The sequence below is a fragment of the Zalophus californianus genome, chromosome 7, assembly GCF_009762305.2.
Source record: "Zalophus californianus isolate mZalCal1 chromosome 7, mZalCal1.pri.v2, whole genome shotgun sequence".
In the NCBI taxonomy this organism is placed as follows: domain Eukaryota; kingdom Metazoa; phylum Chordata; class Mammalia; order Carnivora; family Otariidae; genus Zalophus; species Zalophus californianus.
Window position 1 is genome coordinate 114,012,608 of NC_045601.1, and position 26,741 is coordinate 114,039,348.

A 26,741-nucleotide genomic window follows, 5' to 3' on the forward strand; every position below is an offset into this window, starting at 1 on the left:
GAGTCCTCAGAGGAGGCATTCATCTGTTCAGTATGGTTTGGTTATTGTGTCCAAAGGCTGGGGAGGAGAGATGTGACCTCTTAAGGGTTCAGAAGTTTATGCTTAGTCTGGCGTGGTCCTGCTTTCCAGTCACAACTAAGACTGCTGTGGAGGTGCAGTTTCAGTTCCTCCCTTTCCCACCTCTCTCTCCCCCTTTAAACATTAGAAGCAACTGAGGAGATCAGCGCATGCTCGGAAGGAAACGGAGTTTCTTCGTTTGAAGAGAACAAGACTTGGATTGGAAGATTTTGAGTCCTTAAAAGTAATAGGCAGAGGAGCATTCGGTGAGGTAAAAAACCACAGCTACTTATCAGATATAAAAACACCTCAGAACTTTGAAGCTGCTGACATACCATGAGCTCATGATTGTTAATAGAACTGAAATATGGGGTAGGTGGGTCAGGCATGCCAGCCCCACCTTGTAACTGCTATTTCTGGCCTTTATTTCCCCCTCCACTGTCCCAGATCTCTGATTGTTCTTGTCTTTTGCCAGAGATGATGTTGATGCTCTAAGTATTGATCTAGAAGGAGAGTTAAAAGGTATAAGGAAATCAATATTTATTATTTACTGAGTGCTTCTCTCCTACAATCTAACTCATTTTATGGATGATGAAATTAAGACTCAGAGGGGATGTATAATGTTCCATTGTCACACAGCCAGTGAGCAGCAGTACCAGAAGCTGGGCCCAGGAGTGCCTGGTTTTTTTTTTTAAGTTGTTAATCACCGGGTGCTCATCACAAGTGCACTCCTTAATCCCCATCACCTATTTCACCCATCCGCCCACCCACCTCCCCTATGGTAACCATCTGATTGTTCTGTATAGTGAAGAATCTGTTTCTTGGTTTGTCTCTTTTTTTCCCCTTTGCCCATTTGTTTTGTTTCTTAAAGGAGTTCCTGAACTTAAAGCTCTTGCTTTTCGCAGCATCACACTGCCTTTCCAGGAGCAAACTAACAGCATATCTCCACCCTTTATTTCTTCCTGCTGGATTGCTATTGCTCTAAATGATGGCCACAGGAGACAGAATTTATAGAAATGGGTTATACAGGTAGTGGTAGAGAGTCTAAAGTATTTGCAGGTTTGTCCCACCTGGTCTTGTGGATGCATCCTGCTTGGTCACAGGGGCAGTTTGTTGGGGAGGGTTTGAATGAGCCCGTGCAAGGTCATCTTCATTAATGGAAAACACCCAAAGTGAACGACTTACTGATGCAATAGTTTCATTAACTTTGTATAAACGGAGCAGCATATTATTAAACACCCATACCTAGGGGAAATGTGAGTACGTACTTGGAGGCACACAGGTGAAAGATTAAATTGATCCCTCAGTGTTCAGAATCCCTGTTGGCTCGTGAAGAGAGGGAAAGGTACGGTACCACCTCTAAAAGGGCTTTCTGTTTAGTGAGGAAGGGATGTGGGACGCAGTCAGGAAGAACATGAAAAAAGGTGCAGGGAGAAGAAAGCATACGTATCTGGGGGGGGGGCGGTGGGGGGAGGATGTGCAGGGACTTGCCAAGAAGTTTGTCTTTGGGTTTGCAGACCATTAGTTTTCATCATAAAATTATCTGTTCTTTCTAAAAACACTGGAAGATAAAAAAAGAGAAAGGAAAACTGCATAAAACCCCATTTCCCTAATTATACATTTTAGGTTTTTTTTCCTTCTAGACATTTTTCCTATGCATGAGCTTTTGCTACAGTTGTTTTAAAGATTGTTGTCATGGCTTCCTTAGGGTTTCTGAGCTGACTGGATGACATGTGCCTCTGGTGTAATGAGTCCTTAAGTTCGAAAGTGAGGGTTTTTAATTAGATTGATTTGTTCAACTAGGGAGCCAAAGCTGTTCAGATATGGAGATGTTTGAGAATGTTCCCAGGGCTGACTTCATGGTGTACAATAAGTATATCCATTTTGGAACATTAAAAAGCACTTTTTTTCTGCTTTGTTATTGCTGGTTGCTTATATTAACATTGTAATACTTTCTCATTTTAAATTATTTCCTAAAACACATGAAAGCTCTAGCTTGACATTGAGAACTTTTGACTTGGCATTTCTTTTATAACTCTTAGGTGCGGCTTGTTCAGAAGAAAGATACAGGGCATGTGTATGCAATGAAAATACTCCGTAAAGCAGATATGCTTGAAAAAGAGCAGGTAAACCACAATTGTAGCAGTGATTTTAATCAGCTTATAAATTCTTTGTCATGTAAAACTGTTGTTTTAATTTGAAATGTATTTTCTTATTACGGTTTTCTTTAGCACTGTCATGTATGAATATATAGTTAATACTACTTTTCTTTCCCCAACAAAGAAGCAGTTATATATATTTTAAAAAGGACAAATAATGCCTTACATTGTGTGGTCTTTTAAAAGTTGAAAACCTATTAGAAGCATCTGCTGTTTGTGTCTCCCAATTGATCACAATCTGTGCTTGTCACGAGGAGCCTGTTTTTGAGGTCACACTTGCTGTGGTAGCGTGTTCCTACTGAATGCTGAGAGAAATTGTATATATATACCTTGGAACTGAGACTTAGGAACTAGAACTTGGAATTTGCAATCTAAAATGTGTCTTAATATGCTTCATTCTGTACATTCAAACCAAAGTTGGGTCTTCTGAGTAGCTCGTTATTACCCAAGAGAGACCAGTCTTCTTTCTGAATGAGTTTGAAAAAATCTAATGCAAACGGCAGAGCAGTGCAAATTCTCTTTTAAGGATTCAGAACACTTTCTAAAACCTAAACCTACTTTGCATATAGATTTATAAGATGCAGAAGTACTTTATGCAAAATAAAATTTTAAATATTGGGCAGTATATTAAAAACAAGAATGCTGCCTTTCTGTAAATCTAATTTCATTCAGCAGTTTGCTTAAGAACAGTAGTGGATGATGCCTGCGTATGTCCTGTAAAGAATCAGGGCAAAGAGAGACCCTGTGGCCAGGAGAGCTCTGGGTATAGAGCGCAAGAGCAGGGATGGAGACCGGTCTGCACCTGGTCCCTTCTGCCTCTTGAGAGGAGATATAATCATTGAGGCTTCTCTGTCCTTCTTTTGAGTGCCAGTCACAATTTGGAGTTTTTATTTTCTCTTCAATTTTCATGTGCTACCCAGAAGCTTAGACTTGCAGGAATTTTGGTTGAGAGTATCAAATACCCTGGCAGTGAACCTTCAGACACCATAGCTTATGCTAATACCAACCTCACTCAACGCTCAACAGCCCTATTTATGTATTATCTAAAAATTAGTGTGTGGTATGGGTGTAGGCACTGAAAGAGTTTCAGTTAGTCTTGAAAAGGGAAATGTAAAACTGTATTGATTAGTCAGTATATTTTGTATTTCATAAGTAAGTTTTATTTTTACAAGACCTATTTCCTGTAGTTTTAACGAAGCCTTAAAACGTTTCTTTATCAAATAATTAATGTTCAGATTCACATTGTAAAAAGAAGTGTGCATCATGGTTTTCCCTTATTGATCCTTCATAGCGTGTGCCAGTTGCCCAGCATGGTCACAGAGGTCGATCCAAACATAAGGTGTAAAAACAGTTTTTTGAATATTGTACCTTTTTCAAAATCATTTTCTAAAATTCTCCTACATGAGAGTAGAGGGACTTTCTGTGAGAATTAGGATTTTAAACAATGCATTAACTGAATTGTTAGCTCACCTTGCTGCTGCTGGACTCTGCTCCCTGGGTTTGATCTCACTGTTGTCCAGTTACAGTTTCTGGCCACACACAGTGCCTGGGTCAGCCATCTCGAAGCGTAGTTTGTGCTAAGTGTGCGAGGAGGTGGACCAGGACAAATCCATCACATTTGGGTAGGGCTGACAAAGTTTAGATTCAGAGCCTTATTTTTTGTAGGTAGAGGTGCCTTATCCATAGGAAAAATTTTTTGTTTGCTTTTACTAAACTGAACGGGAATTAAAGCTACTCACTGAGAGTTCAGGTTGTTATTCTGATCCATAGGGTGGAGATTTTGCTCTTCGGAAAATAAATTTTAAAGGATAAGAGACCAGCATTTAGCTAGTTTTTTCATGTGTCTCTTACATTGCAAAAGGACAGCCTCTAGTTGTGATGCCAGGATTGTATTAGAATGGGACAAAAGACAGACTTTTATCTCTGCTTTTCTAGTGCTCAGGAGAGCAGCTAGCATGTAACTCCCCACCCCATTAAATATTTATGGAACAGGGAAAGGAAGCCTCTGATGAGAGTTGCACCTCTGGTTCTTTCCTCCCTGACCCTCTATTTACTTAACTCCACTCCTAGTTGCTGTGTCAGCCCCAGAAGAGAAGAGCAGGTGTGCACAGGTGGCCTATAGCTTTCCCCTTGACACACAGAGAATGTGGCAGTCCCCATTCTGTCCTCCAGGGGCACTGACAAGTCGTAGTAGTAGTGCCTCCCCATTTCTTTGGCTCCGTGTGGCAAGTAAAGGCCTTCCCTGCAGCCAGGAGAGCAGAAGCAGGTGAAGGTTGACTTGTATGGGCTTCATGTCTGCTAATGCCCGGGGCCTAGCCTCAGCTGCAGTCGAGCAGGTGGCATTACTGTTTCCCAAAAGCTTCGCTTCTGTATGAAAGCTGAGGAAAAGCATCTGCCCTTACTCAGCTTCTTCATGATTTCCTTACCACCTTTCTCTTCCATTTTCCCACCCTTGTATCCTAAGTAGAGATGTACAAAACAAAGTTTTCTGCAACATTGAAGCTATTTAAAAAGTTCCCAAACCATTTTAGTAGAGCCTTGAAACTGAAATCTGTAAACTCGAGTGCCCTGAGGCCCATGGGAAGAAGGAGGCAGGTTACGTGTAAGACGGAAGAGGGGTGAGAGCTGCGTTCAATGGGAAGAGTGAGTGCCTGACTTTGCCGAAGACATTCCAATAAAACAAGCAAGCATATAGGACATCGTAGCAAACAAAACTAACAACCAGGGGTCGAGTTTGCCAAGGAAGTGCCAGTTTGTGAGCTTTGATACATCTTCACCTCCGAATATAGAGTAGAACTCAAGCCCCGCATATGTTAAGAACAAAACCTCTATTCAAGATTTGGACTGGGTCTTAATAAACATAGTCCTGATAGGACCCAGCTTTGCATCTTGTGACACTTACGTAAGGGGGGGTAGGATTTGATAACATGCAGCAGTGTTTTGATTACTATTACACATTTAAGGTGGATAAGGTAAATTTGATAATAAAACATTATTTTAATGAAGTAATTCTTCCAGTTCTCCCAAACCTTTGGCAACTTGGTCTCCTTAGCTAGATAGTTTATAAGAGCAGAAAACTGGAAATATCAGAAATTTGAATCTGTAACTTTTCTTAGGCATTCTTATATTTCAATTCAGTAAGAACTGAGCACTTACTCTGTGCACAGCAGTGAACTGAGTGCTGTGGAATAGTATTCTAGAACTGTCAGCCAGGGCACTGTCCTTGGAGATACATCGCAGACCTGAGGCAGGACTTGTTTATAGAGAGTCTCATCTTGGGGATTTACTTTTGTCGTAAAAGGTTATTGGAACAAAAAGCTGTGCCAAAGAATGGTAGTTTTAATTAATCAGAGGTTCAATTTATAGCACTGCGAAAGTTGCCGTTTGCATTACAGCCCCATTCATTATTATTTTTTTAAGCCTTTCATCACTCAGGTGTTCATGACTGAATACCTTCAAGTCAAATGTTGTCTGTTTTGAGTTCATACGTTTGCCTGAGCAGAAATTAGATCTTTTGCATCATCACAATTTAATACTCAGATAGTATTTAAATTGTTTAAACAAATATACAGTCGAATAAAGTGGAGCAAGGCTTGTCATTAATCAAATGCGTATACCTCCAGGTTGGCCACATTCGTGCGGAGCGTGACATTCTAGTGGAGGCAGACAGTTTGTGGGTTGTGAAAATGTTCTATAGTTTTCAGGATAAGCTAAACCTCTACCTAATCATGGAGTTCCTGCCTGGAGGTAATTACTTGATGATGAAAGGTCATTTTTCCTTTTTGTTCTGTGGCTTCTCTCTCACGTCAGTTAACCCTCCTTTCTACTTTTAATTGTGCTCACGAAGTTGCTTTCTATATCTTTTTTAGGTCTGTAAAGGAGGTCAGTAACCTGTCTTGTGCTGGGGTGCCTCTCTACAATTCTTAGTGCCATAAAAGTAACCTTCTCATTCATTCTCATGATTTCAGATGGACATTTCTTTCTTTTTTTCTTTTTCAATATATAGGAATAAAATAGGGACTCTGCCTGCTCTCCTGTCAGTGGGAATCATGTATAATCAGTTACCCAAGTGACCAAATTGAAGCTACTACATTCTTTGCTTCAACTTTTTTGTTTCTTTTTCTGTAACTTATATTAATAAGGAGTGAATTTCTCATTACCTATATTAGTAGCCAGAAACAGTTTCTCATTTCTGAGATTTCAAGTTTTACATAACTCAGCATGTGTATCTCCTAAGACTGCTCCAAAGTAAACCCATAACAGAACATACCATCTGTTCACAGTCTGTTTGCCAGTGAGCAGATGAGCTGTGAGCAAACTCTGGTGGGGGAAAAAAAAGAAAACTTTTTCTCTTTTTGGTTCTATAGCAAAGCATATACAACTGTGGCATAATATTTTGATCCTGTGATAACCTTTATTTAGATCTAGGGTCATCAATTTTTAATGAACAATTGATAAAAGTTAGGAGAGTCTGTGCTGTAGAATGAGGAGAGACTTTTGAACATTTAGATGCCAGTTCTTAAATAGGAATAAGAACCAGCTCAGTCCCCAGCCCCTTGACACGTGTCTCCTCAAGCCTTACATGCGCCATCTTCCATAGCTCCTCATGTCTCCTGGACCCTGCCCTTTGCACTCGGTGGAGCTGGCCTGCAGAGCCATAGATCATCTGCCTTGAGCTCTCTGATCATCTGGGCAAACTCGCACAGGTGAGGCCACTCTCCTGGGCCACAGCGCTAAGGCTACACAGCTACCCAAGAGCTGGCCTGAGTGCACCACCCCCACTTCTCTGGTGTGCCTCCATAGTGAATATGTAGCTGCCAAGAGTGATTAGGGAATCCTGTTTTTCAAGTCTTGGGTCAAAAAAGAGAGCATTTTAATAAATGGTTTGATTTTTGCCTGAGCATAAGATATCCCCTTTTTTCCAAGGATACAAAAAATTCCCCTAAAGTTATAAATGAAATTAAAAAAGCAGCATGATGCTCTGTTAAAATCAGAGGTTTCTTTCTCTTTTCCCTGTTTTCTGACCATAAATGGCTTTATATGGAATCTAAACTGAATCTTTCCTGTTTCTCTTAGCTTTAAACTACTTAACACATTTTCTTTGCTTTGCTTTTGTCTAACCATTGAGTTAGGATCAGAATCTTTTTTTTTTCTTCCCGCCATTTTATGTTGCTGGTATTAAGCAGGAAATAATTAAATTTTGACTTTGTAGAAAACTAGGGAGTTTACTTTTTAACTGCTAGAATATTGTGTTGTACAAGTTGCATAAAGCATATCGGTGTATATTTAACTACCTGTAATAAAACACTGGAGAAAAAACTCCACTGATCTTGGGAGGTGTTCACTCTGCACTTTGGGGAGGCAGCCATTGCATATCCCAGTAGATAGCATTTTCAGTTCCTTTTTAGCTTTTGTTGACTTACACTCTGCTACCTAAATCCCACCTTTTTATTTGTTTACATTCAAGTGTTTTGTAAGTAGAGACTGGAGAACTTGTTTTCAGCCTCCTCATACATTTAGTTTTTGTTTGGCATTTCGGCCTCTGTCTATAACAGTGGCAGTATAACCTGTGTGGAAATGCCATTTGGTTCTAGGTATAGAGAAGTTTGCAGGCAAAGTGAAAAGTAAAGTAATTTTTTCCCCTAGTCCAAAAAATTATCCTAAGCAAATTGTGTGTGTGTGAGAGAGAGAGAGAGAGAAATTTCTTTTTCCTCTCCAAAGTGCAGTGGAAATCACTGCTCAGTGGTCAGCATCAGATTAGTTTAAAAGCATTTTGTTCTCTGGGGCTGTGAATTTTACCTTTAAGTGTTAGATACTACTTCCCATTTTCACCCATATTGGCAGTGTGGGGTCAGTTTCTGGAACACAAAGTGGCCTGTTTAGCACTGCCTTATGTAGGCAGATAGGGAAGACCTATCTGAAAACTGGCACTTACTCATGTATTGTCTGTGTGTGTGTGTGTGTGTGTGTGTGTGTGTGTGTGTGTGTGGTGGCTTGTGTCTTCTTGTTTCCAGGGGACATGATGACCCTATTAATGAAAAAAGATACCCTGACGGAAGAGGAGGCTCAGTTTTATATAGCAGAAACAGTATTAGCCATAGACTCCATTCACCAACTTGGATTCATCCACAGAGATATCAAGCCAGACAACCTTCTCCTGGACAGCAAGGTACTGTGTTAGGGGAGTAGCATGCCCGATGTGTGTTTCCTCATCTGAGCAGTCTCTGCTTTCATACCTGCACCACTTGTAATCACAGTAAGGGAGGCAGAACTGCCTTGTATATTTTTCTCTTTCTTTCTTTCTTTTCTTTTTTTTTTTTACAGGTAAGTTTGCTATTACTTCCTTTCTCTGAAAGGCATATGATTCTATAATTTGATTGAACGTTCTTCTTAACAATAAAGGACGTTTTTGAAAATGATTAAGAGGAAAATTGATTTAGAAGCTTATTTTATAATAAAGCCAAAGATAAGTCACCTTTTCCTAGCATATAATTAACTCTACTAATGCAGCACCTATTGGGAACCCCTCTGTTGGGCAACCTTATTGAGGAACCCAGCCAAGAACCAGGAAGTAAGACAAACAAAAACAACAACAGTCTATCCCAAAGTTCAGGTTCCAGATCATTTGCCCTCTGCTTAAAGAAGAGTCCTTTTCAACCTCTATACTGGCCTTTTTGTATTTTTCTTTAGACGTGCAAATGAGGGGCGCCTGGGTGGCTCAGTTGTTAAGCATCTGCCTTCGGCTCAGGTCATGATCCCGGGGTCCTGGGATCGAGCCCCGCATCAGGCTCCCTGCTTAGGGGAAAGCCTGCTTCTCCTTCTCCCATTCCCCCTGCTTGTGTTCCCTCTCTCGCTGTGTCTCTCTCTGTCAAATAAATAAATAAAATCTTTAAAAAAAATTATAGACGTGCAAATGAGTTCACTTGCTTGGTTCTTCAGCTCACAGCAAATGAGAAGAGAATCCCAGTGCTGCTAGATTGCTGACTGCTCCTTGGCAAGTCTCCCCATTGTCCAGACCCCATGTATCTAGAAAGTGAATATATTGATCCAGAGAAGCTCCAAAGTCTCTTCCAGCTCTAAAATTTTAGGATGTTATGTTCTGTTACACACAATTGTTGTCTTGGCTGAACTTTTCTTTTACGTAGTGGAACAGTGAATTTAATTCTTAGGGTATTTTTCTTTCTTGCCATTTTTTATTTTAAAGTTGTATCTTAAGTAACCTCTATACCAGTGTGGGGTTTGAACTCACAACCCTGAGATCGAGAGTCGTACGCTCCACTGACTGAGCCAGCTAGGCACCCCTCTTGCTGTCTTTTGATAATTTTCTTGTGATCTTTGAAAAACCTGAACTTTTGGTATAATTTTTTAAAAAATTTTATCTTTCTATTTCAAGGTGGCAAGAGATTTACCAAATAATTTCTGGTTAGTAGCTTTTTTCTCCATCATAAGAATAATGTATACATAGTAGAAAATAAAGAAGAAAAATACCTATAATCTTACCATTCAAAGGTAGCTACTATTTTGGTACAGTAGCCTCAGTACCTTTACTGTTTGTGTCTATAATTTATATACAGTTAATATCCTAAAAGTAGCTTGGTATTCTGCTTTTAAAATGTTAATGTGTAGGGCGCCTGGGTGGCTCAGTTGGTTAAGCGACTGCCTTCGGCTCGGGTCATGATCCTGGAGTCCCGGGATCGAGTCCCGCATCGGGCTCCCTGCTCAGCAGGGAGTCTGCTTCTCCCTCTGACCCTCCCCCTTCTCATGCTCTCTGTCTCTATTTCATTCTCTCTCTCAAATAAATAAATAAAATCTTTAAAAAATAAAATAAAATGTTAATGTATATAAAATTATTCTTCTATGTCATTATGTTTAGATATACTTTTAATAGAGCGCTGGCCCTATGTTACATGGTTGAGTTCAGATGCCCTGGTCCTGTACCCTGGCTGTCTTAGTGTAGGCTTAGTTGAACTGCATAGTCTATGTGGTGGTCCAGCAAACATATTGAAGGCCAAGAACTTGGGGCCTCAATGTAGCTGAGGAGGAGGGGGGAACCCTTTTAGGTGCACATTAGCTCTCTACAGGATCTTAGCCCAGACTTGTAGAAAAATGTTCTCACAAGCAAGCTTATTTAGGTGTTCAGCCATACAGATTCTAGAAGTGAAACTGTAGATGTTTTGCGTTCCTGCTGCATACTTAGAATAGCTATAGAATTCCCTGAAAATGTAGCTTGAGTAGCATTTGCTCCAGGTACTGCTTTTTAAGACACATTCCTTTCTTAGAGGTGTCCAGGTAAAATGTAGTTTTGAGAACTAGAAATTAAACTCTGTTCCTTGACTTGTACAAGTTATTTGCAGATCTGAAAAAAATGATACCATGTTAGCAAGCTCAAGGCTGTCTTCGTTTGGCAGTTTACTTTGTTGTGCATGCATGTGTGTATACACACACACACACACGGCCAAACCTAATGGGATTTCTTCAAAACAAAACAATGTAAAACCTGACCCATCTGAGCAGGGCTTCTGTAACCTCCTTGTATCCTGAGAAGTTTATATGTTAAGGCCTAAAGATGTCCTGAAGGAAGGTGGTATGGAAAGACCACAGATGTTGAAGTCACTGGGGCTTAAACCTTGGCCACACCACTTCTTTTTTTTTTTTAATTTTTTTAATTGTTATGTTAATCACCATACATTACATCATTAGTTTTTGTTGCAGTGTTCCATGATTCATTGTTTGTTCATAACACCCAGTGCTCCATGCAGAACGTTTAGCCACACCACTTCTAATTGTGTGACCTTGAGCAGTGTAGATCCCTGAACATCAGGATTCCCTCCCCTATTTTTGGCTTTACTTCCTTATCTACTTGAAATTTCACCACCCCAAGACCACCTGCCTCTTCCTCAGGACTAGTATGTGCCAGGCACTAGGTTAGGAGCCTTACATGCATTAATTCTCATCATTCCTACCAAGAAGATAACATTATTTCCATTTTCCAGATGAGATCAGGGGGTTGGAAAGGGTAGGTAATCCTGGTCTGGAGAAAAGGAACATGAACTGATTTCTGGCTTTGGTTCTGCCATTTCACCAGCAAGCCATTTAACGAGTCTGAGTCACTGAAGTGTGGCTTAAGAGTTATATATGAGATGACACATTTAAAACATGGGGCCTGGCTCAGAGGAGGTGTGAGTGTTCCTTGAAGAGGATGATAAAGCCAGACACTTATGATTAAAATACAGTATAGCAACATTTGTCAGGAACTGTGCAATAACATTCATTCTCTGTCTTTGGAATAATTTATTCCTTGGACTGTATCATAATGAAACAATTCAAGAGGAGAAGTTACATGAACAAAGATTTGTTCATTTACTCATTATTTAACAATCATTTATTGAGACCATCCTCTCTACCATGCGTGGTTAGGGTTGGGAACAAAGACTCTTATCACAGGGGTCCTTATCAGGGGTCCTTATAATCCACATTATATGAGAGTGAAGAATAGAAATGGAGTAAGGATCCAGAATTAGGAGGATGGTTAGGTAAGCAATGAGGTACTAAATCATTTGAATATATTTTTAAAGATTTTATTTATTTCAAAGAGAGAGAGAACGCACGTGCGTGCAAGAGCAGAGGGAGGGAGAAGCAGACTCCTGGCTGAGCAGGGACACGGGGTTTGATCACAGGACACTGGGATCATGACCTGAGCTGAAGGCACCCCCTAAGTCATTCGAATTTTATGTAGACATTAAAAATGGTGATTTTGAAAACCATGTAGAAACATAGGAATATTTGAGAGAGTGAATTTAAGAAGTAGTAAAAGAGGGGGCACCTGGGTGGTTCAGTTGGTTAAGAGTCTGACTCTTGATCTCAGCTCAGGTCTTGACCTGGGCGTCTTGAGTGCAAGCCCCTCATTGAGCTCCACGCTGAGTATGGAGCCTACCTTTTAAAAAAGGTGGGGGGCGCTGGGGTGCCTGGGTGGCTGTCGTTAAGCGTCTGCCTTTGGCTCAGGTCATGATCCCAGGGTCCTGGGATCGAGCCCCGCATCGGGCACCCTGCTTGGCCAGGAGCCTGCTTCTCCCTCTCCCACTCCCCCTTGCTTGTGTTCCCTCTCTAGCTGTCTCTGTGTCAAATAAATAATCTTAAAAAAAAAAAAGGTGGGGAGGGAAGTCTGGTGGCTCAGTCAGTTAAGCATCTGCCTTCAGCTCAGGTCATGATCCTAGGGTGCTGGGATTGAACCCCATGTCGGGCTCTGCTCAGCAGGGAGTCTGCTTCTCCCTCTCCCTCTGCCTGCTGCTCCCCTTGCTGTGCTCTCTGTCTGTCAAATAAATAAATAAAATCTTAAAAAAAAAAAGTAGTAAAAGTATCTTTAGATGCCATGGAGGGTTCAACTGTGTTGGGAAGTTTATATTTGGACAAAAAGATAATATGCAAAAATTGAAATACTTTTATTAGTAGTATTTAGTATAATGGATCTTTTAACATTTTATTTTTTATTTTTCCTTCTAAACAAAGAAAAAAAGACAGCATACTTTATGGAGCTGTAATGGATACTGTAAGGAGCCAGAGAACGTAATGTCTGTTCCACATCCTTGAGTGTTCATCCATTACCTTGTTTCTTCTTCCCCATAGGGACATGTGAAGCTTTCTGACTTTGGCCTTTGCACAGGACTGAAAAAGGCACATAGGACAGAATTTTATAGGAATCTGAACCACAGCCTCCCCAGTGATTTCAGTAAGTGTAAACAGTGGTGTTAGCCTTTTTATCCCTTACCTAGGCCTAGAAGAGCTGTTCACCTGGTAACCAAAATATGCAGGACAGATTAGGAGATACTCACAGCATGAGTCTAGAGAATAAAAATCTCTTCCCAGGTGTGCCTGCAGTTTTTATTGTATGATGAGGCAAGATGAGTGCTACCAAATAATTTTAAGGCAGATGTTGAAAAGAGCCTTCTTTGGAGCTCTGCTTGAGAAGGTTACTGGGGTGAATATAGGGCAGGTAAGCAAAAATAGAGGAAAAAGTCCTGGGACCAACTCCAGATTAGATTTATCCTAGGGGCTTCTTTCTGTCATGCAGAAATTGATCTTTAGAAGTGTTATTTTCACTCCAGCACTGTTAAACCACTGAAACTATGTAGTACAGTTACAGTTCATCCTGGAGAAGCTTATGCCAAAAATGTGTTCTAAATTCAGAAGTCTCTGAATATGTACCAATTATTACTTTTGGAAACTTGATGATAGTTTTGAGAAATTATCAGTGTCTTAGGTCCACTTTGGGACCTTTGCTACTGATGAAACCGTATTCCCCGTAATTCTGATGAAGGACTGTGTCCTCTTTGGCCGCATGACCCACGTGACTGTGTGATTCTTGAGCTAATGCTAAAGATCAGACCCCTTTGATTCCAATTTACAGACTTGCTGGGAAGTGTGTTATCTAGTGTTACTGATGTATGGGCAGAAAAGCAAGATTTTAAGGCCTCATGTGGCTTGAACCAGAGCCTAAAAAAAGTAGTGAACATACCTGTCTGAATTTTGATTAGGACTTGTTCTCTCTGCTTTTAGCTTTCCAGAACATGAATTCCAAAAGGAAAGCAGAAACCTGGAAAAGAAATAGACGTCAGCTAGTAAGTAATATCTGTGGCTTTTAAATGCTACAAACCGAGTATGAATAAATTTTAAAAATAGATACATAAATTTGCATTCAATAAATGTTTACAGCGTATCTCTTCCTTGCTTCTAAGATTACCTTAATAGGACACTATCACTGCCAGTGGCACCAAAGGTAATCTTTTGAAGGAGGGAAGGTAGTATTAGGTTGTTTTGGTTGTGAGGATTTTAATGGAGGACCTCATTCTGACCCTTTATATTGGTGACAGCCCCTTTCCTTCCTGTTCCACCTGTTCCCTACTTTTATGGTGTTGTAAAGGGGATATATTTAAACTGGAGGTCTCTCAAGGTGAAACTAAGTTACAGATACCTACCCAGAGCTTTAAGGCAGGGGTTCTAAAACTTAAAATTTTGATTCACTTAGCCAAGTCAGGACTTCAGTTCACCTGCCCCACGCTTTCCTACTTTGTGGTGGAAAAGAGAACTTGATAAAAATTGGAGAGAAATTTAAGGAAAGTGCTTTTAACTTCATAAGTATTTAAGTATGTACACATAAAATTATGCCCTACAAGCTTAAAAATAAGTAACATTATTGCATTTACCTTGATGGTATGTTGTAAGTATTTAAATAGAACAAATTCACGAGTGAAATATTGCTGTCTAGGCAGACTTTTATTCTGATTCATTGCTTTATATCTGAAGTATAATCTCTATGTCCCAGGGTCTAGTTATTGGAAAATTATAGAACAGAGATAATAGAAAGGCGTATCACTGCATACTTAGGCTTTGCTAGAAACCCATAGTGGAGGAAATAAATGATGGTAAAGCTAAACTAACGGTTGTAGAAAGCAAGAATAGCAGCCGTGGAAAATGATGGCTAATTCGGAATGATGGTCATGCACATGTATCATCTAGAAATGGTGGCACTTCTGCTTGTCGGCGTATGCAGTAGTAACTTGGTGGGTTTGCCAAACGCTGTATTTCAGTCAGACTTCTTGGTAAAATACTGAATTAGAGTTCTCTGTAGTATCTTTAATAACTTGGTTAGTAGGTCACTGGTAAGTCGCTGTCTGTCCTAGTGAAAATGGAGGCCTGTAAGGTTGCTTAAGAAAGCATCAAAAGAAAGGCTTGCATTTTTTGAGGCCCATCAGTGGGGTCTCAGACCAGACCATGATTTGAGTATAATGATTTCTTTGGTCAGCTGGGCACTGGGAGAGGCATTATCTTAAACCAAACCCTTCTGGAGATGTAGTAACTAAAATTCATCTTTGATATCTTTTCCTAACATTAACTTGGGGATACTTAAGATTGGTATAGTCATTCACATGATAGTCTCCTTTCCTTAGGGACTCTGATACTCTTTAAGTATCTGAATTCTGTATGTGATTGAAAAACTGTTTGCATAGCTTGTTGAGGGTTAGGTAATGTCAGGAACAAATTTGGTCAGATGCTTCCGTTATGTCTCTCTGTTGAGTAGTAGATCTTAACCTTGACTGCACATCAGAATCACCTGGGGGACTTTAGAACCTGCCTGGGTCCTACTCCCAGAGATAGATTCAGTTGGTTTGGGGTATGTAATCTGGGTGTCTGATTTTTTGAAAGGACTCTGGGTGATTTTACTGTTCAGTGAAGGTTGAGACCCTCCACTGAAGAGACTGTTTCTCAAACAATAGCTCCTGCATTATTGGGAAACTGATATTTACCTGTGTTTTGGAAGATAACGAAAGGTAAGGAATCTTCTGATTTTTAAATTTTTTTTTAAAGCAAGTCAAGAGTTAACCTTTGGCTGCAGTGCTAAAAAAAAATATATATTATATATATATATATATATATATATATTATTTTTAAGTAATTTGTGTGCCCAATATGGGGCTTGAACTCACAATCCCGAGATCAAGAGTTGCATACTCTACTGACTGAACTCGCCAGGCGCCCCCATCTCTGGTTTTATAATAGAATTTTTTAGCAAATAAGATTTACTTAACATTCAGCTTTGCTGGGATAAATCTGGTTTCTAAATTGAAGGGTTTCTGTAGTTTCTTAACTTTTATAATTAGAATGAAAATACTTCTTGAGGAGAGCACAGTCCATGTGTCAGACTTTAAAGCTTTAAAAACAACAACTGGCATTTGTATTATTTAATTTAAAAGAAAACAGTGTACAATTCTATATGGAAAAAATTGATTCCTACCTTTTAGTATACACAAAAAAAGTAGTAGATGGAAAAATAAAACTTTAAAAGTTTAGAAGAAAGTATAGGGTGATATATTCATGATCTTGGAGTAAGGAAGGATTTTTTAAAAATATTAAGATACAAGAAGTACAAATCATAAAGGAAAATTTGATTTTACTTTAAAGGAAAAAAAAAACCCTTCTATATATTGAAAGACATAAACAAATGAGAAGATAAGCCACACGGTCCCACTACTTTGGAATTATGTTGTAGTTCATGTGCATACCTACAACCCAGCAATTCTACCCCTAATCATATGGTCTGGAAAAATTTGTCCTTGTGAACCAGGAGCCATGTATAAGAATGCTTATTGCATTTATGTGATAGCAAAAAACTGGAAATAACCCCGTGTCCCCTTGACAGGAAAATGGTTACATTGTGGGGTAGAATATTTTACAGCAGTGAAAGTAATTGAACTACAGCTACATTTGACATCATGGATCAATTTTAGGAACAAAACGTTGAGAAGAAAAATCAAAGAACAGAAGACTGCATGTAGAATGATACCATTTTTACAAAGCCCCAAAATAAGGCTAAGATCTCACTTAGAGACAGATGTGGGCAAAATTAAATTTCTTTGTAAAAGCAGAGGAATGATAAACAAAATTGAACCGTAGGGGTTAGGAGAGGCAGGAGGATGGAAGGGAAGGAGTGCATGTTTAGCTCTAATGACATTGGTAATGATTCATTTCTTCAGTTGAACTCATGGTTATTCATTTTTATTATTCTTCATAATTTGATAACTACACATTTTTGGGTATATAACATATATTACATCACTTAAAAACCATAATAATAATGATAAGCCTCACACTGGGAGAAGTTACTTCCAATATGTAAAACTATAAAGGATTATGTCTGAATCAGGATTAATGCCCTGGATTCATACAGAATTCCTACAAATCAATAAGAAAAAAGATAATGCAACTAAAAAACGAATGGGCAAAGGATCTGAACGGGAATTCAGAGAAAAGAGACCTGAATGGCTAATCAATAAATGAATACATGCTGAACCTTACTAAAGATAAAGGAAATGTAAATTAAAACAGCAAGATCCCATTTTATATTCATCAGATTGGCAAAAATTAAAAGTCTGACAGAGCCAAGTGTTGGTGAGATGTGGAACACCAGGAGCTCATCCCCACTGGGGTTGTTTAAATAGGTTTAAGCACTTTGGAAAACAGTTGGAAGATGTCTAGTTAAGTTGAAGATGTTTGTAATGCAAGACCCAGTGGTACTCCTTCTGGTATATATCCTTTAGAGAATTCTTGCTCTAGTGCCCAGGAGGTGTCACAGGAATGTCTGTTCGGGTATTGTCATAGTGAGACATTGAAACCAACAGAAGAATGGATAAAAAAACATTGTGACATTTGTATAATGGAACATGTGTACAGCAGTGAAATGGGTGAACCAGAGCTACATGAATAAATCACAAAATCATAATGCTGAGCCAACACAAGTTGTAGCATTGTAGTGAAACCCTTTGTTAAAAATTGAAATATTCAGGAAATAATGTCGTTTATGCAAATATTCATACAAGCGTAGCACAGCAACTTCAGGGTGGTTTTGACTTCAGTAGGGAAGGAGGGAGGGACTGCTTTTAATTGTTTCTGTAGCTTTGTGTCGTTAAAAAAACAATTGGTCTGAGACAAATACGGCAGATGATTAACCTCTCTTTAATATGGGCAATAGGTACATGCGTGTTGTACTGTCTGTTTTTTTCCTGTATGTTTGCAGTATGCCATAATAAACATTTTCAAAAGACAACACATGTTATTTTTTACCTTAGAAGTTCTGTAATATCAAAAGTGCTTAGATCAGAGCCTTCTATGTTGTAAACGCCCAAATGCTGAGCACACTGGAAGGCTTTGAGTATTGTATGGTAGTCCTGGTATATGAGAGTGGATTACTTGAATTTAGAAAACATTCCCCTAAGAACGGTTTGCATAAATGAGTACGTTTGGTAAATAGCCATAAGTCTCTAACCTATAGGATTATGACTAGCTTGTAATAATAAAGCTTCCCTTTATGATTTTGCCAAATCAAGGAATATGATAGAAAGAGGGATGATTTAGACAAGGTATTTCATTTTCAAACTGGGCTCTGCCACTTAACTAGTCCTGAGCCTATGAACAAAGCTGTTTCAGGTGTCAGATTTTATTTGCTGATAAAGTCCTTTGCTAAGTTGTGTCAGGATGAAATAGGCTCAGAAGCATATAAGAGGTATGGAGCCTGGCACTCACTGGGTGCTCAGTAAATTATGGTACTAGTTGTTAAGATGGATACCTTCATCCTGATTGACCATGGGCTTTGGCTGTATGTAGGAAGCATCTCTTGCTTCCCTGACGAAGCTTTATTGTTCATTTTGGAAGTGCTCTGGCAAATCAGGTTTGCCATTAAGCTACCGGGCATCCTGCTTAGTTTGTGGGTAGCCGTAGGTGGTGCTTGGAACCTTTGGTCTCTAGAACAGAACTCTGGGCACCCTCCTGCCTGCGGGGTCCCCCTGATGTATGGTACGTGTTTCAGGCCTTCTCCACGGTAGGCACTCCTGACTACATTGCTCCTGAGGTGTTCATGCAGACCGGGTACAACAAGCTCTGTGATTGGTGGTCGCTTGGGGTGATCATGTATGAGATGCTCATCGGTAAGTTGCATGCTTTCAGAGGACTTTTTCTGTGCAGCCAGGAAAGAGTCCCATATTGATAATAGACTATTTCAGTTGGGGGTGATCGAAGCACTTTTTCCCTCTTATCTTTCAACGAGAAGTATCCTAGGTAGAAAGCTCATGGCCGTCAAATAGCCAACTGTGTCATCTGGCTTCCTGGCATCCTGTGCTTGCTTTGCCGATCGTTTACCCTGTTCTTCTTCCCCCTTTTCATCCTCTCCTAGCAGCTCTTCTGGGCTCTGGCGTTTCTTAAACATTCACTGTATGCAGAGAACTTTGGGGCGTTGCCTCACATACTCTACTTTCTTGCTCTCCCCTTCCTCTCTCTAAGCTTTCAAAGCATGGAACCCTCTGATCTCTCTCCCTCTTATTTGGATGGTGTGTCTGTGTATTTAGGGGACACTTGGGGGGGTGGGCGGCCATATGCCCAAGAGCACTAGGAGAGAGAGTATGTCCATGGTGGTACTGAGTGCTTGAGTCTGTGGATGACTAGGATGGCTTCTGGCTGCGCTGTCTTCGGGAACATTGGATGGATGCCTGTGGAGGCGGATGTGATCTGTGTGGAGGGCATGCGGAGTAATATGGTCTGAGAGTATTTATCCCCTTGTCTGTAGTTCTCAAAAAGAGGCACGATGGTCACCTTTAAAACCTATGCTTTTTTCTTGTTCAACTTGTTTGCACTTTACCCATATATAAGGATATTCCTAGAACAGTCATTTCTCAGTGATGTTGTTTCATCCTTTCATTTCTTCTTTGGGCACAGGGATTTCCCATGTGCAACGCTGTGTATGTCCTCCTTTCTTTTCCCAGCTTCCGTTATTAGCTGCTTCCCTTGTGGTACCAGAAGCACAAATTCACCTTGGGCTTGGGAGTTTGGGGGGAAAATGAAAAATTAGTTTAGATGTTTTCTGGAATGAGTGGAAGTCATGGAGGAAGTTATGGAGGGTTAAAGATGGATAGAATCATATTAAGGAGAATGCTCTCAGTCAGATTCAAAGTTTTGGGGTGTAAAAGCTCCGAAGTTCCTTTTTTATTACAGGCTACCCACCTTTCTGTTCTGAGACCCCTCAAGAGACATATAAGAAGGTGATGAACTGGAAAGAAACTTTGACTTTTCCTCCAGAAGTTCCTATCTCTGAGAAAGCCAAGGATCTAATTTTGAGGTATTAGTCAGAGAACATTTCCCCCACCTCCCACCCAGGTTTTTTGACATGAGTGAATTCATTTTTTTTTTTTTAACTTATTTACCTGGGTCTGTCCCTTGCTCTCTCCCATTTCTCTCTTTAAAAAAAGCGGGGAGGTTATTCCTTCTCTTTTTCCAAAGAGACTATTTGAGGTATGCTGAAAGGCCTCTGTGTTTTCCAGATTCTGCTGTGAGTGGGAACATAGAATTGGAGCCCCTGGAGTTGAGGAAATCAAAAGTAATTCTTTTTTTGAAGGCGTTGACTGGGAACATATCAGGTATATCCATATAAAAACTTTCAGGATTATTTCAGAAAGGCTGTAATTTGCTTAATAGTAATTTAGAAGCACCATTATTGGCAAGCCAGGTAAGGGAAGAGGGCTTCTTGGAGATTCAGGGTCTTTTCTGGATTTTCCTTCGTGGTGAGGATGGGAGTGGGGGCTTCCCGTCAGCCATGTGCCAGGGGATATGGTGAAGCCAGCAGTCATTTCCTAAGTGAAGTGACATTTGGCTTCCATGGTGAAGGGAGCACCTAAGAAGCATGTTGCCCTTGCTCTTACCTAGAACACACCAGCTTCTGCAGTGTTGGTAGCCACCAGCAGGGCTGTCCCTGGCCACAGGGCGCTCAAGTCCAAAGGACTGAGTGGAAGTGGGAGGGGCATGGAGAGGGAGACTGGAGCTGGCCACGGCGGGGCCGTGGAGGGCTGTGGAGTGCGGCCAGTAGCCGCCCTTCTTACTTGGCATTCGGCAGTTGCCAAACAGAAACAGAAGGCGAAGACCTTGTCCTCTCTTCCATATTTGTGTTTCGATTTGCATTATTCTCAGTTTTACCTTTGGCTCCTTTTTGCCGTATTTTTAGCTTTCTCTTGGTTAGCCCCTCTGGTAGAAGGGCAGTGCCCCGCCCAAGGAGGGGGGCAGTGTGGGCATCCAGAGGGTTAGTTCCCCTTTTACAGACAGGGCAGACCCTGAGGGCAGTGCATTAACTTCGGATTTTAGTTTTTCTCATTATTTTTGTCTTTCTTCCCAGCTATGGATCATTGTTAGTTCTGTTTTCTCATTTTGTTTGGATGTGGCCAGGTGGCGTGGTTGCTCAGTGTCAGAAGCTTTTCAGAGAAAACACCTGCTGCCTGCCTGTGGATAGTCTTCCCCGTGTCAGGCCAGGGGGCTTTGTGGAGAAAGACGTAATTAGCTGTGATCCACGTGATTACTAACCGTAGTAATTTTTGGCATGTCTGTTCTTGGCAGAGAGAGACCTGCTGCAATATCTATTGAAATCAAAAGCATTGATGATACCTCAAACTTCGATGAGTTTCCAGAATCTGATATTCTTAAGCCAACAGGTAACATCACCAACAGTGCCTCCTGTTGCACGATAAGCACATTATTTCCCCCCAGTCTGGGGCTTGTGTTTATAGGTCAGCTAGAGGAACTTTAGTTCTTCCAGTTCTTTGTGTTTTTCCAGCGCTAATGCTGGGGAGCAGTGACACCCTGTTGAATGGAGAATGCTTAGCTGCTAGATGGGGTGGGGAAATCACAAAGGTTTGTTCTTTTGTTTTTATTTATTAAAGGTTAGGTAACCTGAAATGACAGAAATGGGGAAATAAAACTTTAAAAGTATTTGTGAGAAGTAGGAGGTTCAAAGAACATAGACAAGCAAATGTAGAAGATTTGCAGAGTGAAAAACAATTTTTCCCAAATAAAAACTGTGGTATCTTCTTCCGAATGTCATGTCCTCAGTACTGAGTAGTCCCTCGGGGTAAGGCAGTGAATCAACTCTCACATCTATTTTTTTCCCAGTGGCTACAAGTAATCACCCTGAGACTGACTACAAGAACAAAGACTGGGTCTTCATCAATTACACGTACAAGCGCTTTGAGGGCCTGACAGCTCGGGGGGCAATACCTTCCTACATGAAAGCAGCCAAATAGTATCCTTGAAACAGAATCCTCAGTGGAGCAGGAGTTCTTGGTACAACATCACGGTTTTCCTCTCACACACTCTTTTGAAAGAGTTTCCAAGAAGTTTATGGAACCCGCCAGTGTGTCATGGTAAACTGCTGAAATGTGACAGTAAGTGGATTCTCTTCCATAATGCGTTGGAAACCTGTAGAACAAAGACAGCCATTTCTACTACATCAGCCATAAACAGGTGTACTGCTTGGTGAGAAGCCTCATGAGCCGATTTGACAGAGGTTTTAAAAAACTTGTTTTCCTAAGTTCATCAGAATGAAGGAGAAAAACAGCCATCATCAAACATTATTGAGATTGTAACATAGACTTATTGAATATCAGCCAATTTCTGTGATTTTGTGACAGACATGCTTTCTGCCAAGCCCACCCAGTATTTCTTTTTCCTTTACAGCTAAAATTTCCATAGTACTAAGGAAATAAAGCAATAATGAAAGCCTCAGCAACCAGCATTCTGGCTGAAGGAAATGATCCACCATCCTCTGAGTGGGTGGTGATGGTAGTTTCTCCCCATACCTCGGCCTCAGGCGAGTGGCTCTTGATAGCCTCCATTCATGGTGCACTTTATTTATGGTACTAGGATAAAGACCCTTAATCCATTGATTTCTCTCCTCCTGCCTGTCTGAAACACTCATGCTGCTTTTCTGAGTGTTGATGGGGGATACTAGCGTGATCCATTGTCGCTCTCAGAAGAATCAAGCCACTGGGCTTTGCCAAGAACTCCCAGATCATGTGGAAAACCCTTACCGTCTCTTCACGGCTGTATTAGAAAATCCCTAAGACGGATGTTGTCGCGGACCAGCAATAGCCACAAGTGCTGCCAGCAGGAACTCGCTCTGTTCCTGGGAACACAGCAGGGAGAGTCCAGGCCGAGGCAGCAGGCCTGGAACCCCCTTGGTTGAGGTGCTGCCCCTGCTCGGTCTCCAGAACCTCCTTGGAAGTGAAGGAACCGGCCCAGTACGAAGTGCGGAGCCAGCCTACAAATCCCTGTGAAGTTCACTCCTAAGTCCTTGGTGCAACTGTGTTTTGTCTTCTCTCTCTCGGTCTTTGTGTTTGTCCTCTCCAGTTTAAGTAACCATTTTGCCTTGGAATCATGATTACAGATTTTTCCTTTGCAGAGGCCTTCCTGGGGGATGCTCCTCTCCACCCTAAAGGGTAGCCTGCAGCTTGGGCTGAGCAGGCCTCTCTGCTGTGGCACTCATGAGAGACCCTCGGAATTTTAGCACAAAGTGCCTTTTCTTTCACAGCTGCCACCACCTTAAGAGGAATTTTGCTGCATCAGAAAAATGTGGAGGCTCCATAGTAATGCATTATTTTAAAGTTTTTGAGAACTCTGAAAGCATCATTTTCACCTCTGTGGTGATTTTGCCTGTTGCAAAGCGTCATGGCCAAGCTGCAGCTGGGAGTCTGCTTTCTACCAGTCTTGAGGTTAAGATCACCTTGAAAAGTATGTCCTGGCTTAGCTATTCACAAACGAAAAATGGGATATCAGAGTTACAGGAGTAAATGAAACTGCTTTGGGTTTTAATGTCTTAGAGGAAGAAAAAAAATATTAGGGAAGTATTAACTTTGGACGAAGGTAATGTTTGCCCCTTAATCTTTCATTCACGGTCGGCTAGTGAAAGGAAGTAAATGAGATTCTTTTGTGTAACTCTGTAGTTTCATTGTATTACCAAATAGTTGAGGTTTTGACCCCCAGGTGTTTTGCAAGTATGTGTGGTAAGCACGGTAAAGAGTTCACAGGAGTGGTGATAGTCTGTGTGTGGGGAGTGGCAGGGGATGATTTGTTTTAGGGGAAAATGCCCACATTTTAAACTTCTGAATAAACTGTGTGAAAACAGTGTGAATCTGATGTGTTTTAAAGCAAACGTGGGGGCGCCTGGGTGGCTCAGTTGGTTAAGCATCTGCCTTTGGCTCAGGTCATGATCTCGGGGTCCTGGGTTAGAGCCCCGCATTGGGATCCCTGCTCAGCGGGGAGTCTGCTTCTCTCCCCCCTCCCCCCTCCTCCCCCCCCACTTGTGCTCTCTCTCTCAAATAAAATGTTTTAAAAAAATTAAATGTGGCTTGTAACTGAAAGGGGCCAGATTGCTGGTGGCTTCTTTTAACCCAATTGCAGACCATTGGAACACTTCATCACCATATTTAGGCAATGTGCTTTTCTGTCTTAGGGAGACTGGGGCCTGCTTTTTTCCTTGAGAACGAGCCTTCTGGGTTAGTTTGTATAAAGAGACCATCTTCTGTTGGCCACTTGCATGTGTTCTTCCCACCTGGCTCAGGGTTGCGGGGCAGTGGGATCTCCCCTGCAGTGAGGCCAAGGGGACACCTGCTGACAATTGCTGTGGACATTTGTACAGCTGTTTACCCAGCCTGGTGTTGACCAGGAACCTCACAGGCTCCTGGGATGGGACTTCTGCTGAACCCTCCAGGTCCACCAGACCAGGAGTCCTGTGGGGTCCCCTCATTAGTACCCTCTCTGGGCTAGGGAAAGGAGCCTCAAAAAGAAGCAAGAAGAGCAAAGACCATCCAGGATCAGAAATGCAGGCGGGAGGAGGAAGCTGAATGCAGCCAGAATGGGTGTTGTCTTTGCAGAACTTAGGGTTTCAAGAAACATGTTGAGAACCATTGGTTTGGTGTTGGTCCTCCTCAGATAGTTCTGCTTCCTGCTCTCTTAGAGGGAGTTAGGAGATAGGACTTGAACCGTACTGCCTACTGAAGTGAAACTAAATACTGATGTCATCCAGTCTCCTCTTGATTCAGGGGTGCATCACGATTTTCTTCAGTACTTTTTTTTTTTTTTAATTTTTTCAAAGTACGCTCCACACCCAACATGGGGCTTGAACTCACAACCCTGAGATCAAGTGTCACATGCTCTACTGACTGAGCCAGCCAGGCGCCTAGTACCTGTTTCTTTTTAGAATTACTTTTTCAAAAGTAAGCTACGGATGAGTTCCTTTGGGATTAATATTCAGGCTCTGAATAGCAGGTTGCAATTTTAAAACTCATCTATATGGCATAATAGGAATCCTCTGCCATCAACTGCTAACGCTTTTTCTCTTAATTGGTTCCTTGGAAGGCGTATTTGGGTTTCACTCTCTCCTGTTTGTAACCCCAAATGGTAGTTTTTCTTGAACTCAGAGGGTTCAGTGAATGGTATTTTCCTTTGCTAGGTAGTATACATTTCCCTGGAATGATCTGTGAAAGCCAACACTGACGTAAAAACCACCGCCACAATGCTCTTTCAGGCACACTTTCAGAGAGCATCTTGCCCAAATCACACTGAAGTGTCCATCATAATACAGAGCACAGTACTGGGCACTCTGGGATGCACTGGGGAGCCTGCCGTGGTCCTGAACTGCAGAGCAGGTGGAGAATTCCCATCAAGTGGCTCAACAGCACACAGCACTAGCTGTGAAGTTCTTAACGGTGTACCAGTACTGTTAAGCTGGCCTAGAGGTGTTACAGAAGCTGAGGGAAGCTTCTGGGAGAGGTTTCTTAGTTGCAGTGACTTGCAGAGGTGATATAGCCCGGGATTTTGGAGGCTGGTAGGTTTGGTCTTGTGCTGCGGCCGAGGCGTGGGAGTTGTTCCTTTGGGAGGAACACTCTGTGGTCACGTTTGTTACTTCATTTCCCTCTCCCACTTCACCTCATCCAATTTCTGTCCCTTGTGTGAAACATGTATTCATTATTCCGGGTATAAAACATACTAGTATTCATTTTTATCGTCATTTCTCTGGTCACGGGTGTCCTGACTGCCATGGCCAGTGCATCCCAGAGTGCCCAGCACTGTGCTCTGTATATGATGGACACTTCAGTGTGATTTGGGCAAGATGCTCTCTGAAAGTGTGCCTGAAAGAGCATCGTGGCGGTGGTTTTTAAGTCAGTGTTGGCTTTCACAGATCATTCCGGGGAAATGGATACTACCTATACTTCAGCCCTCATCGTTTTTGTTTCTTAAAGATTTTATTTGAGAGAGAAGAGACAGCAGGGGGAGAAGCAGGCTCCCCGCTCAGCGGGGCTCAATCCCAGGACCCTGGGATCATGACCTGAGCCGAAGGCAGACACTTAACCGACTGAGCCACCCAGGTGCCCCCTTTCAGCCCTCACCTTACTTGATCAACCTGCTGCACGCATACTGTTAAAACAAAACGAAAACTCTATTCTCACTTGACTTCCTTCTTGGTTCCCTTGCCACCACTTAAATGCTGGTGATCATTTGAGCAATGCCTTTGCCCTCTTTTTACTCATGTGATCTCGGTGATCTCCCCAACACAGTGACTTCAGCTACCATTTTTTGTGGTGAGGTCCTCAAAGTGACCAACCTCCCAGCTTCATCCCTAGAACTCTAGATCCCGCATAGCCAAGTGCCTGCTAGATACCGCCGAAGGCCTCATTCAGGCTCAAACACCGTCCGAACGGAGCTCCTCTTGCTTCCCATTGCCTGACTCTGTCTACTCAGCTGTCCAGCCAGAAACTTCTTACCCAGCTCCCATCGGTAAACACGCAGAACTCTGGGGCACGGCCATCCATCCTACCAGTGCCTTTGTTTCTTGAAGCATCTACTGCAGTGACCCCTTAGCTGACCTCTTTTGTCCCTGGTCCTTCCCCTTTCAAGTCCACTGCCTTCCCTGCTGCCGAAGAAATTCAAGCCTCAGGTCTGACATGTCATTCTCCTGCATAAAACTCTCTTGGGTTCCCAATGGTTTCTAAAAATGAGACCAGACACCTTTGTCTGAGGTAGAAGGGTCCTTCCTTACTCTGGTTTCATCTCTGTATCACCCCCCTTCCCTGATAATCATTTCACCTTTGCATCTTTGCTCATATAGTTGAGTTGGCCTGGAATACCTCCTCCCTGCATATTCGTGGATCCAAAACAACTAGT

At 41.6% G+C, this 26,741-nt stretch overlaps 1 protein-coding gene across 3 annotated transcripts in view; it reads left to right on the forward strand.

Moving 5' to 3' along the window:
* STK38 (serine/threonine kinase 38) overlaps positions 1 to 26,741 on the forward strand; it is a 128,880-nt gene that overhangs the window by 16,248 nt on the left and 85,891 nt on the right. For 2 of the 3 annotated variants that reach the window (XM_027603553.1, XM_027603554.1), the window contains exons 4-14: positions 206 to 328; positions 2,100 to 2,183; positions 5,840 to 5,963; positions 8,231 to 8,385; positions 12,840 to 12,942; positions 13,770 to 13,831; positions 18,574 to 18,691; positions 19,752 to 19,875; positions 20,078 to 20,173; positions 21,141 to 21,235; positions 21,693 to 23,702. In XM_027603553.1, coding sequence (XP_027459354.1) covers positions 206 to 328; positions 2,100 to 2,183; positions 5,840 to 5,963; positions 8,231 to 8,385; positions 12,840 to 12,942; positions 13,770 to 13,831; positions 18,574 to 18,691; positions 19,752 to 19,875; positions 20,078 to 20,173; positions 21,141 to 21,235; positions 21,693 to 21,823 — 1,215 coding nt within the window. In that variant the 3' untranslated portion in view covers positions 21,824 to 23,702. Of the gene's footprint in view, positions 1 to 205; positions 329 to 2,099; positions 2,184 to 5,839; positions 5,964 to 8,230; positions 8,386 to 12,839; positions 12,943 to 13,769; positions 13,832 to 18,573; positions 18,692 to 19,751; positions 19,876 to 20,077; positions 20,174 to 21,140; positions 21,236 to 21,692; positions 23,703 to 26,741 lie in introns of those variants that run through there. The other variant, XM_027603555.1, reaches the window with a different exon arrangement.